The following is a 17706-nucleotide window of genomic DNA, read 5'->3' on the forward strand; positions in this document are numbered from 1 at the left end:
ACCACAGACCTTGCGGTTAGCAGTTTACTGCTTATCCTACAGTGCCATACCAGTACTCCAGATATACCATGGTGGTGGTGGTTATGTGCCGTGGAGTTGGTTCTCGCGACTCATAGCAACCCTGCATAGGGTTTCCGACGCTTTAAATCATTACGGGAGGAGAAAGCCTCATCTTTCTCCAGAGGAAGCGCTGATAGTTTCCAACTGTTAACTGTAAGATTAGCAGCCCCACTCATAGCCAAATTCCAATATGTTACTAGGACTCTTATGCGCGGCCAAATTCTAAATTAATAGAAAAGGTTTGAAATTCTACATAATAAGTTCTCTATCCACCACTCATGTATCAGTTGGTCGCACTCTGGTGGCTTGTGTGTTGTTGTGATTCTGGAAGTTATGCCACGGGTATTTTAAATATCAGCAGGGTCACCCACGGTTGACAGATTTCAGATGAGCTTCCAGACAACGACAGACTAGGAAGAAGAAGAGACGAACTACTTTTGGATATTTAGTCACTGAAAACCTTATGAATTGCAGTGAAACACTGTCAGATCTAGTGCCAGAAAATGAGCCCCTCAGGTTGGAAGGCACTCAAAACACGACTTGGGAAGAGCTGCCTCCTCAAAGTAGAGTGGACTGTGATGATGTAAATGGAGTACAGCCCTCTGGACCTTCATTTGCTGATGGGGCACAACTCAAAATGAAGAGAAACAGGAACATAGGGTTATACGAATCTAGGAAAATTGGAAATTGTCAAAAATGAAATGGAACACATAAGCATCGATATTCTAGGCATTAGTGAGCTGAAATTGACCAGTATCGGACATTTTTAATTTGACATGGTTTGCTATGCCGGGAATGGCAAACTGAAGAGAAATCACATCGCCTTCATCGTCAAAAAAAAAAAAAAAAAAAATCAAGATCTTTCATGAGGCACAACACAGTCTGTGATAGGATAATATCCATGCGCCTATAAGGAAGAACAGTTAATACCACTATTATTCAAATGTACGCACTAATCACTAAAGCAAATGAGAATGAAATTGAAAAATTCTACCAACTTCTTCTGTCTGAAATTGATCAAATATGCAATGAAGATGTATTGATAATTACTGGCGATTGGACTGCAAAGGTTGGAAACAAAGAGGAAGGGTCAGTAGCTGGAAAATATGGCCTTGGTGACAGAAACGATGCTGGAGATTGCATGATAGACTTCTGCAAGATCAATTATTTGTTCATTTCAAATATCTTTTTTAAACAGTATAAAGACAAATATATACGTGGTCCTCACCAAATAGAATACACAAAATTCTAATTGACCACATCTGTGGAAAGAGATGGTGAAAAAGCTCCATATCCCAGAGTTAGATTGTGGAACAGACCATCAATTGCTCATATGAAAATTCAGACTGAAGCTAAAGAAAATGAAAACAAGGCCACAAGAGCCAAAATATGTCCTTGAATATATCCCACCTGAATTTAGAGATCATCTGAAGAACAGATCTGATGCATTGGACATTAAGGACCAGAAGAGTTGTGGGATGACATCAAGAACATCATAAAGGAAGAAAGCAAAATGTCATTGAGAAGACAAGAAACAAGAAAAAGACCAAAATGGATGTCAGAAGAGACTCTGAAACTTGCTCTCCAGCATAGAGATGCTAAAGCAAATGGAAGGTACAAAGCTGAACAGAAAATTTCAAAGGTCAGCTTGAGAAGACAAAGTCAAATATCTGCAGTTAGAAAACCAAAAGGGAAGAAGACTACGGTCAGCATTTCTCAAGCTGAGGGAACTGAAGAAAAAAATTCAATCAAGCCTTGACTTGTGGTATTGAAAGACTCTCTGGGAAAATTATTGAATGATGCAGAAAGCATCAAAAGTATATGGAAGGAATACACAGAGTCACTGTACTAAAAGGAAATGGTCGATGTTCAGCCATTTCAAGAGGTAGAATATGATCAAGAGCCAATGATCCTGAAGGAAGAAGTCCAACGTGCATTGAAGGCATTGGCAAAGAACAAAGCACTAGACATTGAAGGAATACAAATGGAAATGTTTGAACAAAGTGAGGCAGCACTGGAGGCACTCACTCATCTCTGCTAAGAAATTTGGAAATCAACTACCTGGCCAACTGAGTGGAAGAGATCTGTATTTGCGCCCATTCCAAAGAGAGGTGACCCAACAGAATGCGGAAATCATCGGACAATATCATTGATATCCCATGCAAGTAAAGTTTTACTAAAGGTAATACAGAAATGGCTGCAAGCATACATTGACAGAGAACTTCCAGAGGTTCAAGCCAGATTCAGAAGAGGATTTGGAACGAAAGATATTATTGCTGATGTCTGATGGATCTTGGCTGAAAGCAGAGAATACCAGAAAGATGTTTACCTGTGCTTTATTGACTACGCAAAGGCTTTTGATTGTGTGGATCATGACAAGCTATGGACAACATCGCGAAGTATGAGTATTCCGGAACAATTAATTGTGCTCATGAAGTACCTGTACGTAGACCAAGAGGCAGTTGTCCGAACAGAACAAGAGAACACCAAATGGTTTAAAATTAGGAAAGGTGTGCGCCAGGCTTGTATTCTTTCACCATACTCATTCAACCTGTATGCTGAGCAAATAATCTGAGAAGCTGGGTTCTATGAAGAAAAACGTAGCATCAGGATTGGAGGAAGACTCATTAACCACCTGCAATATGCAGATGATACAATCTTGCTTGCTGAAAGTGAAGCTCAAAGAGCACAGCCTTTGGTATGGATTGCATCTCAATGTAAAGAAAACAAACATCCTCACCACTGGACCAATAAACAACGTTCTTACTAATGGAGAAAAGACTGAAGTTGTCAAAAAATTCATTTTGCTCAGATTAACCATCAACACTCATGGAAGCAGCAGTCAACAAATTAAATGACATATTGCATTAGGCAAATCTGCTGCACAAAACCTCTTTAAAAAAAGATGTCAGTTTGAGGACTAACGTGCGCCTGACCCAATCCATGGTATTTCCAATGACCTCATGTGCATGCGAAAGCTGGACAGTCAATAAGGAAGACTGTAGAAGAATTGATGCTTTTGAGTTATGGTGTTAGAGGAGAATACTGAAAGTGCCATAGGCTGCCAAAAGAACCAACAGATCTGTGTTGGAAGAAGTGCAACCAGAGTGCTCCTTGGAGGCCAGGATGGCCAGACTCGGTTTCTCATACGTCGGGCATATTATCAGGAGGGATCAGTCCCTGGAGAAGGATATCATATTTGGTAAGGTGGAGGGTTGGACAAAGACAGGAAGACCTCCAGCAAGATGGATTGGCACAGTGGCAGCATCAGTGGGCTCAAAAGTAGCAACAATTGTGAGTTTGGCCCAGGACCAGGCAGTGTTTTGTTCTGTTGTGCATAGAGTCACTATGAGTCGGTACTGACTCAATGGCACCCAACAACAACAACAACAAGTTCTCTATCCACAGTGGAATTTGATTAATAATTAATAGCAGTAATAATATGTTATTTAGGTGCTGTCGTGTTGGCTCTGACTCACAGTGACCCTGTATAGAATTTCCAAGGCTGTAAATCTTTACAGGAACAGAAACCTCATTTTTCTCCCGTGAAATGGCTGATGAGTTACAACAGCCAAACATGTGATTAGTTGTTGTTGTTCTTGTTGTTAGGTGCCACTGAGTTGGAACCGACCCATAGCGACCTTATTATGCACAGCAGAACAAAACACTGCCTGATCCTGGGCCAACCTCACTACTGTTGCCACACTTGAGTTCATCGATGCTGCCACTTGGGGGGTCTTCCTCTTTCTCTCTGACCCTCCACCTTACCAAACATGATATCCTTCTCCAGCAACGGGTCCCTCCTGGCAGTATGTCCAAAGTATGAGAGACGAAGTTTGGCCATCTTGGCCCATAAGGAGCACTCTGGCTGCACTTCTTCCAAAACGGATCTATTGGTTCTTTTGGCAGCCCATGGCACTTTCAATATTCTCCTCCAACACCAGAACTCAAAGGCATCAATTCTTCTACAGTCTTCCTTATTTGTTGTCCAGCTTCCGCATCCATATGAGGTTATTGAAAATACCATGGCTAGGGTCTCAGGCGCACCTTAGTCCTCAAGCTGACATCTTGGCTCTTCAACACTTTAAAAAGGTCTTGTGCAGCTGATTTGCCTAATGCAATAATACATCGTGTGATCTCTTGACTGCTGCTTCCTTGAGTGTTGATAGTTGATCCAAGAAGAATGAAGTCTTTGGCAACTTCAATCTTTTCTCCGTTGATAAGAATGTTGTTTACTGGTCCAGTGGTGAGGATTTTTGTTTTCTTGATTTTGACATTCAATCCATATTGAAGGCTGTGCTCTTTGATCTTCATCAGTAAATGTTTTAAGTCCTCTTCACTTTCAGCAAGCAAGGTTGTATCATCTGCACATCGTAGGTTGTTAATGTGATTAGTAGTCCAGTGTTTATCCTGCAGCGCCACTAGCACTCCTAACAATAATATATCTTCGAATATCTAGACATTTAGCCTTACATTTCTAAAAAGTCCATGGATGAAAGAGAAATCACTATAAAATCTTTGAAACTGAATACAATCACAACTTACCAAAATTAGTAACCTCTACAACTCAGCAACTAAAAGATTGAGAACCCCATTAAAAATGGTAAAAGACACTAAGTTGTACATATTGAAATTGTTGAATTGCCACAAGGGGGGAAATGTGCAAAGGACTTGAATAGACACTTCATCAGAGAAGATATATACAAAGGACCAGCAAGCAAATGAAAAGATACTCAATCTCATTCGTCTTTGTTTTTATTGTTAGGTACCTTCAAGTCCTTTCCAACTTATAGGGACCCTATATAAGTTTTCCGAGGCTGTAAATCTTTATTGAGAGCAGAAAACCTCATCTTTCTCCCATGGAGTGACTGGTGGGTTTGAACTACTGACCTTGTGGTTAGTAGTCCAGTGCTTATCCTACAGCGTGCAAATAAATATCACAACGAGATACCACCCCACACCCAATAGGTGTGGGGGAAAAAATGACAAAACAGAAAATAACAAGTGTTGTAGGTGACGTAGAGCAATTGGAGTATGTATGCCTCCAATGCTGGTGGGAATGAAAACTGATGTCGTTGCTATGGGAAACATTCTGCCAGTTCCTCAAAATGTTAAAGATGGAGGTATCATGCCCACTGCACTAGAGTTGATTCTGACTCACAGCGACCCTATACAAGGTTTCTGAGGCTGTAAATCTTTACGGGGGCAGAAATCCTCATCTTTCTTCCACAGAGTAACTGTTGGTTTTGAACTGTTGACCTTGCCGTTAGAAGTCCAGTGCTTATCCTACAACTCCACCAGGGCTCCTCAGGATATAGCAAATTCCACTCCTAGACTCGAAAGCAGTGACTCAAAGATATAATGTACACCGATGTTCATAATTGCTTAAGGTGAGAACAATCCAAGGATCCGCCAGTAGACGGGCAAACAAAATGTAGTAAAGCCATACAGTGGAATACTGTTCACCCATACAAAGGCATGAAGTTGTGATAACTGCTTAACACCATTCTGCTGAATGAAATCTCAGACACAGACAGATATTATATGAGGGCTGAGCTGCTAACTGAAAGGTTGATGGTTCAAACACACCATGAATGCAGACAAAAGATTAGGAGTTACCAGGGGCTGAGCAGAGGAAGGAATGGGGAGCTATTGGTTACAAAAAAAAAAAAAAAAGAAAATTAAGTGAGGAAATGAAAAAATAAAATAGGATTCAGCTAACAGAGCTAAACAAAAGCTGAACAACAGAAATCTAAAATAAGCAAAAGACAGGGAGTAATAAATAGAGATGAGAACTACATAACAACACAAAGCTTGTTAGTCTCCTGCGACCCACCCAGCAACAAGTAGAGCTTCTGTGGAATACTGAGATGTGGAGTGGGGAGCAGAACTCTCCCAGCTCTCCAGTGTGGTCCCCAGCTGAGTGGAAGCCCTGGGGTGAGCATCTTGCATACCCATAAGTCATCAGAAAGGACTTCAGGTGTTCTGACTGTGTGCGGACCAGACATTACGCATCTGCTCCCAAACTGCCCAGCGCTCAGCTTACACTCTGGACCCTCTTTCTGAAGTGACCTTTGGTGACAGTGCCCTAAGACCTCTAGAAGGGGGAGCAAAGAAATGGACTCAGTGGTCATTGAAGATGTGGCTGTGGTTTTCACCCAGGAAGAGTGGGAATTTCTGCATCCTGCTCAGAAGAAACTCTACAGAGACGTGATGATGGAAACTTTCAGAAACCTGGATTCAGTAGTGTCTCGAAACCATTATAATGGAGAAAAGTTACCCAGTGGACAAATCAATGTGCAATTTACGAAGAATCACACCTGGTCCTGTATGTTAAGTGAATTCACAGCATCACCTGGCAGTAAAGGTCACCATGAAAACCAGGGCAGACATTTGAGGAATCATACACTAGAGAATGTCTGTGAAAGTTCTGAAGGCAGACAGTGTGGGGAAACCTCCAGCCTGACACCAGGTCTTAATGTGCTCCAAGGAAAACCCACAGACGTAAATGCTTTGAAACGCTGCAAATCTGGAAAAGCCTTCATGGACCACTCATCCCATAGCCATCCTACGAGGTCACTCACCAGATGTGATACCTGTCCGTGTAAGGAATGTGGGGACGTCTGCAGTTGTCCCTGACATACAATCACTCCCATGACAACTCTTACGAGGAAAAAAAAAACCCCATAAATGTAAGGTATCTGTGAAAGGTTTCATTTGCATGTCAACCCTTAAAAATCCTCTCACATAACAGTCACTGGTGATGAATGCTATCTATGAATTCAATAAATGTGGAGAACTGTTCTCATCCTCAGAAGATGGGAGAGGTCAGAAGTGTGACTGTAAAGATGGTTGTAAACTAAAATAAAAAAAAATTTGTTTGTTATGTAATGACACAACAAACTACAGGAAACTATAGGAAACATAACAAACTATAGGAAAATTAACAAAAGTATAAATTGGTTCTTTTTAAAGAGCTACAGAACTGATAAACCCCTAGAGAAAAAGAACCATGATTTCTAGCATCAGGAATGGAAGAAAGAATGTTTTACTAGAGATCACATGCACATGAAAAGGATAATGAGAAACATCATGAACTGCTTCTGGTATGACGCTGGAGGACCAGCACTGGAGGGTGAACCCCAAGGTCGGAAGTTCAAACCCACCAGCTGCTCCTTAGAAACCCTATACAGGGTTGCTATGAGTCCAGACGACTTGATGACACTTAACAACATATGCCAATAATTTCAACCACTTAAATAAAATTGCCAAATGCGTGGAAAGAAATCAATTTTCCAGATGAGAAGATATGAATTGCACTATGTCTTGCAGATAAATATTTACTATCAAAAACCTTACCTAAAAAATAAACAAAGTAGTGCAACAAAAACTTGCAGGCTCCGAAGATTTCATCCGTGAATTCTAGCAGATATTTAAGGACGAAAAATCATCGATCTTACTCAAACACTTCAGAAAACCCAGGAGGAGGAAACAATTCCCAATTCCGTTTATGAGCTCAGGATAAAGCTGGCATTCAAATTTGACAAAGAAATTATGTTAAAAACAAATCGGAGAAACATATCCCTCATGATTGTTGTTAGTAAGTTGGAGTCTTGCCCTGGCGCTGGGGAATAAAGCACTGGACCGCAAGGTCAGTTTGAGCCACAAGGTCGGTGGTTCACACTCACCAACCCCTCCTTGGGAACCCTGTACAGCGTCGCTATGAGGCCGAACCGTCTTAACAGCAATCAAACTTACTTCAGAAAACCCAGGAGGAGGAAATAATTCCCAATTCCTTTTATGAGATCAGAATAAGACTGGCATTAAAATCTGACCGAGAAATTATATAAAACAGAAAATCACCGAAAAATACTCTTCATGGCTGTTGTTGTTAAGTGCCATTGAGTTGGTTCTGACCCATAGCAACCCTGTATAGGGTTTCTAAGGAGCAGCTGGTGAGCTTGAACCACCGACCTTGCAGTAAAACGGCTTTACAGTCTGGCTCATTAACCCACCGCACCACCCCAGGACTCCGTGATTAGACTTGCAAATATTCTCATGATTAGCAAAACCAATTCAGCATTACATAAAAAGCAATGTATTCTCACGGCCCATTTACAGCCTAGGGGCAGAGACGTTCAGTGCCCAAAGCAGGACGATTCCATATGATAAGCACTGGACTGTGAGCTCCAAGGTTGGCGGTTGTAAGATGAGGTTCTCTGCTCCCGCAAAGATATGAAGCCTCCGAAACCCTAGATAGGGTCACCACGGAGTTGGAACCGACTTGACTGCACTTAACAACCACAGCCTAGCTTACAGGTGAGCCTGCCTTGAAGGGACTCAAAGCTGGCACACTTTCCAGTGCAGCAGCCTCATAGGGGCTGAGGGCCGGTTCTGGGGAGGAAGAAGCTGTGATGAGATTCCTGGGTGGGAGCAGCCAGCCCTTGCACAGGCTGCAGGCTGGATTTGGGAGGGGGGCTGGTGGGGGGGAGTTCTACCCCCTGAGGCATAGCTTTCGTAGCCACACCCCTCAACTGGCTACAAGGTACTTTCCTCCTCCCCACCACGTACCCCCCTAAGCCTCCCCTCGCCCCCCTTTGGTGCCAGGCCACCCTGTTGGCCAATGGGTGGGTGTGCCTGTTGCTTCTGGAGCAGCCAGCCTTGCTCTGGCAAGCCTTACCACGCAGGTCCCGGTGCCATGACAACACTGACGCCTCCTCACGTGCTCTCCTGCCGCAGCCATTCGCCCTGCACCAAGACTCGAGGTCTGTCTCCCTCCTCTGCGGGGCTTCTGGGAAACCCACCGGCCTGGTGAACCTGTGTTTCCGGAGCCCAGGCTCACGTGGCATATGCGCGATCTTCCTTCTGCTTGATTGAGGGGACGCTGAGCCCGAGGAGGCATTTCCTCTGGGTCTTAGGGGCGCAGGCAAAGTCGCAGGAGGTGAGCGACGCTTTTCTCTGGTGGAGCCCAGGATGATGGAGCCAAGGGTCAGCCGGGTCTACATTGGGTGCAGGGGAGCGAGGGGGCTTGTGGTCTGGCGCTACGGGGAGTGCAGTGAGGGGCTCTTGGCTGCAGGGAGAAGGGAGGTTGGTGTTGAGAGGGGAGGGGGCATAGTCTCGGGTCTTGAGGGGAGGGGTGCGGCACCCAGACTCCAGCCTGCAGGGCAGGCGTCAGAGCGGGTTTCAGGGTCTGAGGGAGGCTCCTGGTTGCAATGAGGGGGGCAGTGATCTGCGCTGTGTGTGGGGATTGTATGTCGGGGGGGGGGGGGGGGACGACTCCCCTGCTGGGTTGCTGGCGATGGGGGAAGGGGAAGGACTCAAACTGCTGTGGTCTTGTTGGGGGCTCAGTACGGGCAAATGGAGGTTTCCCTGCAGCGATGGTGGCGGGTGCAGCCCAGGGCTCCTGACTCCTGTGAGGGAGGGGGGATGGCGGGCTGCGGTTTTGGGAGGGGGCGGGGCCACAGGCTGCAGCAATGGTGGTGGTGGTGGGGAGCCTTAGTGCATCCAGGCGGGGTGGGCGGTGTAGTGCGATGCGTAGCACCAATGTCCCTTTCTTCTCTGGCTCAACAGACTGCGGAGACTGCGACGTTCCTCCCATCTCGTTGTCCCCCCAAGTCCACGGCCATGGCGCTGGCGATGCTGCGGGACTGGTGCAGGTGGATGGGTGTGAACGCGCAGCGATCCCTGCTGCTCCTGGGCATCCCAGAGGACTGTGAGGAGGATGAGTTCCAGGAGGCAGTGCGGGCCGCCCTGTGGTCCCTGGGCAGGTACCGAGTGCTGGGCAAAGTCTTCAGGAAGGAGCTGGGGACCAGAGTCGCCTTGATTGAATTTGCTGACTACTTAAACCGCAGCCTCATCCCCAGACAGATTCCAGGCAAAGGGGGACCCTGGAGGGTGATCTACCTGCCCCAAGTCCCTGATGCTGAATTGCAGGGGAGACCCACTTTGCCTGAACAGCCCCAGGGGCAAGAAGTGACCAACAGGACAGGTGAGGCAGGAGCTGAAGATGAGGCAGGAGCTGAGGATGGGCCAGAAACTGTAGGTGAGGTAAGAGCCCCAGGTGAAGCAGGAGGCCCACGTGAGGTAGGAGCTGCAAGTGAGGCAGGAGGCCCAATTGAGGCAGGAGCTCTAGGTGATGTAGAACTTGAGAATGTGGTAGAAGCTGTAGGGGAGTCAGGAGCCCCAGGTGAGACTGAAGCCACAGTTGACACAGAAGCTGCAGGTGAGAGAAGAGATGAGAATGTGGCAGAAGGTAAAGGTGAGGTCGGAGCCAAAGGTGATGCCGGATCTGCAGATGAGGCAGGTGCTGCAGATGAGGCAGGTGCTGAGAATGGGACAGAAGGTAAAGATGAAGAAGGAGCAGCAGGTGAGACAGGAGCCCCAGGTGAGGGAGGATTCCCAGGTGAAACAGGAGTTAAGACTGTGGCAGGGGCTTCGGGTGACACAGGAGCCCCAGGTGAGGCAGGAGTTGAGGATGTGGTAGAAGCTGCAGGAGAGACAGGTGCTGCAGGTGAGGCAGGAGCTGCAGGTGAGGCAGGAGCTGCAGGTGAGGCCGAAGCTGCAGGTGAGGCAGGAGCTGCAAGTGGGGTAGGAACAGCAGGTGAGGCAAGATATGAACGTATAGCCGGAGTGTTAGGTGTAGCAGCAGCCTTAGGTGAGGCACGAGATGAAGATGAGGCCGATGTCTGGGTGCAGCAATGGAGGAACGCCCTGCAACCCATGGTGCAGAGTCTGGCCTACCAGGAACTGAGACCCTTTTCCGGGCGGGAAGAGCCTGTCCCTGGGGAAGAGCCCTTTGAGGGCTGGCTGGACCACGCCTACGACATGATGTACCTGTGGCGCCATGTGTCAGAGAGGGAGAAGAGGAGGAGGCTGGTGGAGTGCTTGAGTGGCCCCGCCCTGAATCTTCTGTGCGGGCTGCTCGCAGAAGACCCCAACCTCCCCACACAGGACTGCCTTGTTGCCATAGTGCAGGTGTTTGGGACCCAGGACACACGCATGACAGCACGACTCAAGTTTCTCACCTGCACCCAACAGCCCGGGGAGAGCCTTTTTGCCTACGTGATGCGCCAGGAAGGCCTGCTGCAGATGGCCATGGAGAAGGGGGCGGTGCACCCGGCCATTGCAGACCAGGTGCGTGCACGGCAGGTGCTGATGCGGGCCCGCCCCAGTCTAATGCTATACAACAAGCTGAGGCAGATGCGCATGGTGGGGCAGCCTCCTGGCTTCGTGGGGCTGCTGCGGATGGTTAGGGAGACTGAGGCATGGGAAGCTGCCCAGGCCAGGAGGGAACAGTCCCTGGCAGAGGAAGGGACCTGTGGAGCCCAGGCTACCATGCAGGTCACCCCAATCAATGAAAATGCTGCCCAGGCTGCCCCAGCCTATGAAGATCCTGCTGAGGAGACCATAAATGGTGAAAGTGCTGCCCAGTCTGACCCAGCCAATGAATTTGCCACAGAAACTGCCTTAAGTGGTGGAGAAGCTGCTGAGGTGGCATCAGCCAATGAAGATGTCAACCAACTCAACCCAGTCAGTGAGGATAGTGCAGGAACTGCCCCCGGCGGTGACTGTGCTGACCAGGTTGACCTCGCCAAGGAAGAGGCTGTTGAGGAGGCCCCAGGAAGTGAAAATGCCACCTTCACCACTCTGACCAATGAATACGTAGCCCAGACCGCTTCTGCCAATGAAGATGCTGCCAAAGCTGCCCTAAACAATGAAGAGGCCAATGAGGCTCTTCAGGACACTGGAGATGCCACTGAACCCACTGCAAAGGCCGCCCCTGCCACTCACAAAGCAGAAAGTGTTCCCGCTCTAGCCCAGGTGGGCAGCGCTCCTGGGTCCGGCCCGGGAGGCTCAGGCTGTGGGCCCGAGGGCCTCGCCCAGGCAGGAGAACCGGAAGCCATGGAGGCGGAGGAGGCCGCGGAGCCCCACAACGACGACGACGAGGAGCGGCTCCAGCCCATCCTGGAGGAGTCTGAGAACGAGGGCGAGGCAGGCGAGCTGAGCCTGCCCGAGTCCTTCGAGTCCACCTCAGACCAGTAGGCCCCAGGGCCGCATCGGGGCCCGGGGAAGGGCCTGCCAGCCCCCTCCGGGCCCGCCCCCTCCCTCTCAGCCCTTCTGAGGGGCCCCATCCCATCGCGGCCCCACCACGCAGTGCCACCACGAAGCCCCAGCCCCACGCCTGCTTGCCCAGGAGCACCCAGACCAGGGCCACCTGGAGACACGGCCTCCATGCCCCTTCCCTCTTCGTCGTCGTCGTCCACTGGGTGGGGGCCTCGACGTCCGCTTGTCCCAAGTAGACTGCAGCCAACTGTTGCTTCTTGCTGTGGAGGTGTGCCTTCTCATGGGAGCCGTTCCTCCCCGGAGACCCCAGCCCAGCCCCGGAAGACGGCGGACACGGGAGTGACCACCCTCACCCCGAGCGCTACCTACCGCCTGAAGGAAGAAGGATGGACCTGGAGGGCTGAGGGGGTCCACGAAGGGACTGTGCTTGAAACTCCACCCCTGCTGCTGTTGGTGACTCCGTTTCCTTGACTTGGTGCCGAGTGCCCAGCGGCGTGTTTTCCAGTGTTCTTCTGTGGCTGTTCCCTAGGCCCACGGGGCAGGGGCTCGCTCCAGGGGCTGGGGCTGGACTGTGCTGAGGTCCCCGGAAGCCAACCGATGTTTCCAGAATCTGTTGTCCCCTGGGAGGCGGGCCCTGGGGCAGAGGGAGGGCCCGCTGTGAGGGTGGCAGAGGCTCCTGGTTAGGGACCCCTGGGGGTGGTTGCAGCCCCCTTTCTGTTCGGATTCATTTCCCTTCAACAGTTCCAGTTCATGTTCATGTTTCTCTTCAATAAATCTCATTGAGTGTTTCTGCTGAGTCTCCTCTCTGCTGTGGTTCATGGGTGTGTGTCTGTGTGTGGGGGTGGGGGTGGTGGTATGAGTGCCTGCCTACTGGCAGCAGTGGCCTGTGTCCAGCTGCTGGACTTCCTCCTCTCTGGTGGGAAAGAAGGGGGATCTGCCATGTGCCCCAAGTCCTACCCAGAGTGCCCTGCCCCCCCAACCCCTCCCAGCTCCCAGTCAGCTCTGAAGCACCGTCCTAAGCTCTGAGAGTCCTTGGGGCCCAGGATGAGGACTGTCTCCGCTGCAGAGGCCGGACTCCTTCCTCACAGCCTGCTAAGCCCTGGGTACCCAGTGAAGGGGCACTTCTGGGGGGTGTGGTGATGGATGTAAGACAGTCCAGCAGTGGTCTCCACTCTCGGACCTGAGGCAGCCCTCAGGCTATGGTTGTGCACCAGGTCCTTCGCGAGGCAGGACGCAGAGATGGGGGTGCGTGCATGTGTGTGGTGGGGGCCGCACTGTTGAGCCTGACACAAAGGGTCAAGGCTGGGACACTTTCATCTGCTCCCCATACAACCTCCTAGACTACTTGTATGTGGCAATTGTTGGTGGCAGGTGGACAGAGAAGAGTCACAGCCTGGGCAGTTGGGCTGCTAGTGCCCTGGAGTCAGGGCCCCACCTCAGACCCTGGTCCCCCGGTGCTTGGAAGGGGGTGAGCATGTGTTACTGAGCTACAGGAGTCTCGTCATTAGGCACTCTCATAAAACGCCCGTGCACTGCAGAAGGAAACCCTACCTGGTCCTGAGCCATCCTCAGAGTTGCTCTGTGTGAGCCAATTGTTGCAACTACTGTGTCCATCTAGTTTTCATAGATCCTCTGCTTTACCAAGCATGCTACTCCTTTTGAGGGACTGGTCCCTCCTGAGAGCATGCCCAAGGTATGAGAGACAAACTAGAACAGACTTGTTTGTTCTTCTGGAAGTCCACGGAACTTTTGCCAAAGCATCAATTCTCCTCATGTCTTGTTAATTGTCCAGCTATCACATGCATATGAGACAAATTAAAAATACCATGGCTTGGGTCAGTCACACTTTAGTCCTCAAAGCATAGGAGCCTTGGAAAGGTTCACCTTGATTGTGGTCTTCCAGAAACTTTCAGGCCACACTCTACCCAAAGCCCCAGTCATTTGCGGCCCATCTTCCGCCAGACCCTGGACTCTCTGTTTACGTCTCCTCCAACTCTCCTGTTGCCAGCATTCCAGTGATGCTGCTTCTGGCCCCAGCTGCCCATCTGGATTTAAACTTGTGGCTCTTGTTTTACATGCAGAAAACCACTACCCCATTGTTCCCTCTGTCCCCTGAACCTCACTTTGATCCATGGCCCCCATCGCAAAGAGGGCAGAGCTGTCCCAACCACCAAGAAAATGGTTTTCATGTGCAGGCAACGGAAGGGAAAGATAAGTCTCCAGGAGGGCTGCCCATGTCACCATCAAGCATCCCTCAGGACCTGTGGCCCTGTTCTACAACACAAGGCACGCACATACCTGGTCTCAGTGTGGCTGGATCACCACACTCTGTGCTGTCTACTCTGTGCTTCCTGCCCCCTACACCTGACCCAACAAGGAACAGCAGGGCCCCGTGGCCCATCACCCATCCATCCCCAAGATGCAAGAGCCTTTGGAGCCTAGAACAGTGAGCCTGCTCCCCACATCTCCCAGGCACATGTCACACAGCTAGGACGCAGGAGCATCCTGGGGAGGGGGCAGTGCCACCATCTATGAGGAATCAGTTCTGTCTTCTGCTATGAGGTCTGTGGCTTGCAGTGAGATGCTGGAGACAGGGAGCAGCTGACTCCCTGCTTACAGAACAGGAGCCATGTGTTTGAGCCCAGGGAGGCAGCTGGGGTCAGTAGTTACGACCCCTCTTCTCCAGGTGAAGACGCTGTGTGCAGGAAGGACTTGCCTGCAGTCACATGGCTAGTCAACGGAGGTCTAGGGCCTCCAGTCCAGACTCTGGAAACACAGTGGAAGGACTCACCAGTAACACAAAGCAAAACAAACTAGTTGTCTTTGAATAGATTGTAACTCAGGGTGACCTCACTAGTAGAGGACCAGAACTGTGCTCCTGCTCCACAGGGTTTGTTTTTTTTTTAAATGTTTTATTGTGAATTATGTGATAGTTTACATGGGATAACATTAGCTTTACACTCATCCTATCGTAAATCGTTTCATTGCCATGGTTACAATCCCCTCCATGCATCATTAACCAACCAAAGGGTATATACCCTGCAAGCCTGCCCCCGGTCGTCAGCACACAGCCCCTCTCCCTCTCTGGGTCTACAGTTCTCAGCTGCTCCATCTCTCCATGTCATCTTCTCTGCCTCTGTCTCTGGCGTCACTGCTTCTCTGGGTAGGGTCCCACTCTCCGCTCTTCTCCCTTGATGGTCCCAGGGACCTCTGATCCCAGACTGCAAAGTCAATCACTCCCCTCCTTTTGCTACAAAACGTCTACCTTTACATTTCCAACCCTCACAATCAGTCCTGATAACAATTATTCACTGTTGTATCACACGAGACCTATCCACATCTCCTTTCACCAGCCCCGCCTAGACAGATTTGATACTACTCAGTGGAGATTTTACCTTCCTTCACGCCCTCTGGATCTAGGTTCCCTATTGAAAGATTGTAAGTCAGTCATTTCTTGCCTTTACAGCCTCCCCCCCTCCCCATTTTGGGTAGCCAATGTCCAAGATGCCCATACCTGTCTACTCTGTGTATTGAAAGGGTGGGAATGATCCTCGCTCTAAATATTTGTTCCCTCTTTTGAGCTACTGCATCCATAGGCGTAGGTCAAGTTCATCAAATTGTATCAGAATACTTTTTTTCTCCCTCTTCTTTCTTCTGGTTGAGCTCTGATCATCTAGTCATTGAAGCCAGGTCAAGTGGGTATTATCTACAAGTGTGGGTGTTCTTATGCATATCCCCTCTCTTCTCATCAGCTGGATGCTTCACTCTCCACTCTGGTCCTCTGTGGCTTTGTCACTGACTCTGGGCCCAGGAGTCCCCAGATCTTGCCACACTGCTGGCCAACCAGGTCTCCACCCGGGTTCACAGGGTTTTTGATGGTTGACTTTTCAGAAGTAGATCACCAGGCCTTTCTTCCGAGGCACTTCTGAGTAGACTTAAACCACCAACCTTTTGGTTACAGCTGAGGTAGGTGTTCACCGTTTGCACCAGCCCCGGGGTCCCTATACTAGCTAAGGACCCTCCATAAATCCATCCCAGTCAGGTAATACCATGAGTGCCAGAGAGAGCTGTGTTTCATAAGGCTTTCAATGCTGACTCTTTTTTTAGGAAGTGGATAACCAGGCCTTTATTCCGAGGCACCCCTGGGGGGACTCTATCTCCACCCTTTCAGTTAGGAGCGCAGCATTTTCAGTATTTATACCACTCAGGGCGGGGCTCTGCGGAAGGATCCGCAGTATGTGGTTAGGTTTGACAGCCCCGGAGACTCAGTCTGAGGACCCGCAGCACGTTGTTGTCAATGATGACAGCCCGGAAGCCTAGCCGAAGGACATGGCCTTGGTAGCTGCTGGCTAAACTGATTCCCCTTTTGGACAGGGTTCCCCCATCCCCCGCCATGTGCACGTGCTGAGGCGCTGAAGTTGCGGAAGAAGAAACTTGAAACCAAGCCCTTTTCTCCCGCAAGAAAAACAGGGGCGTCCGGGTGATCTAGGGGTGCTGTGGGGCCTTCTGCCACCTTACGCTACTCCTCAGGTTCTTGTTCCCTGCCCAGTTCTGCCCTTGGGGGTTGCCACACCTCGTCCCCCATCCCCAGGTGCCCACAGAAGGGTCCTGAGAGGGACGCCATGGGGGCTCCTGAGCTCTCAGGCTGGGCTTGGGCACCCTGCCCTCAGGGCCCACTGTCCAGGACGGAGCTGCCCTCAACCAGGATAGGCAGTGCTGACTCAAAGGAGACCTGGGGTGATGACAGTGGGTAGTGTCCGGCTCAATGAGAACTCCATGTGCCTGCCCCAGGCGGGGTGATGGGAGGGGCTGGCTCACAGGGTCTGTAGCCGGATGGTGCCCAGGGCAAGTGGGGGCAGGGAGCCTTTGCAGGGCTGAGGGCTGAGCTTGTCCAGCAGAGGCCTGGGGCCACCTTACCCCAGAGCCTGCCAGATAGTCCCAGGGCGGGGCCCAGGCCTTGTGGGGGAGGCCTGGACCAAGCTGGATACGGATCAAGGCTGGGGGTGCCCCAGGCAGGCCATGGCCTCTCGCTGGCTGCTCCCGGCCTCTGCCTCCCAGCCTGGGCGGCAGCCTCCACCAGCTGGGCCCACACAGGCAGCTGTTCCCTCGGGCTGCACGGGGTGTTCCTTGACTCAGTGCCAAGCACAGTACCTGCTCTGTGGGGCCCTCAACCTTGTCGAGCAATAGCCCCCTGTAAAGGTCATGTCGTCGCTGGACTGGGCCAGGGCCTCCTAGCAGGGGCTCCATCAGCACCATTCAGAGCGGTGCAGGGAGGGGTTTCCCATGAGATCTAGGAGCTTTGTGGTGACCTGATCTGACTCCCTTTGGTGCCCTAGCTCAGAGAACACTTCCCCACACTGACCCCTACGCTGACCTGGGCCTGGCTGCCCTTTCACCCCACCATCATCCCGAGAGTCATAGTTCCTCTTCTGCCGTTGGGCCCAAGACTCACCTGAACTGCCAAGCTGTGGCTTAGGGCCTCTTCAAGGCCCACAGAGAAGCCAGCTGGGCCCTGTAGGAGGGTTCTCTCTACCCCCAAGTGCGCCCAGGTCTCCCTTGTCCTTGCTTGCATCCTCTCCACCC

General features: G+C 50.3%; 1 protein-coding gene across 1 annotated transcript; it reads left to right on the top strand.

Annotated features, from left to right (window-relative positions):
- The first annotated feature begins 9684 nt into the window (after positions 1-9684).
- LOC102831100 lies at positions 9685-12594 on the top strand. Its single transcript, XM_006877940.1, has 3 exons — positions 9685-12098; positions 12173-12326; positions 12427-12594. Exons 1-3 carry the CDS (start codon positions 9685-9687, stop codon positions 12592-12594), a joined length of 2736 nt encoding a protein of 911 aa, XP_006878002.1.
- Positions 12595-17706: the final 5112 nt, after the last annotated feature.

The sequence above is a fragment of the Chrysochloris asiatica genome, unplaced genomic scaffold, assembly GCF_000296735.1.
Source record: "Chrysochloris asiatica unplaced genomic scaffold, ChrAsi1.0 scaffold00687, whole genome shotgun sequence".
Lineage (NCBI taxonomy): Eukaryota > Metazoa > Chordata > Mammalia > Afrosoricida > Chrysochloridae > Chrysochloris > Chrysochloris asiatica.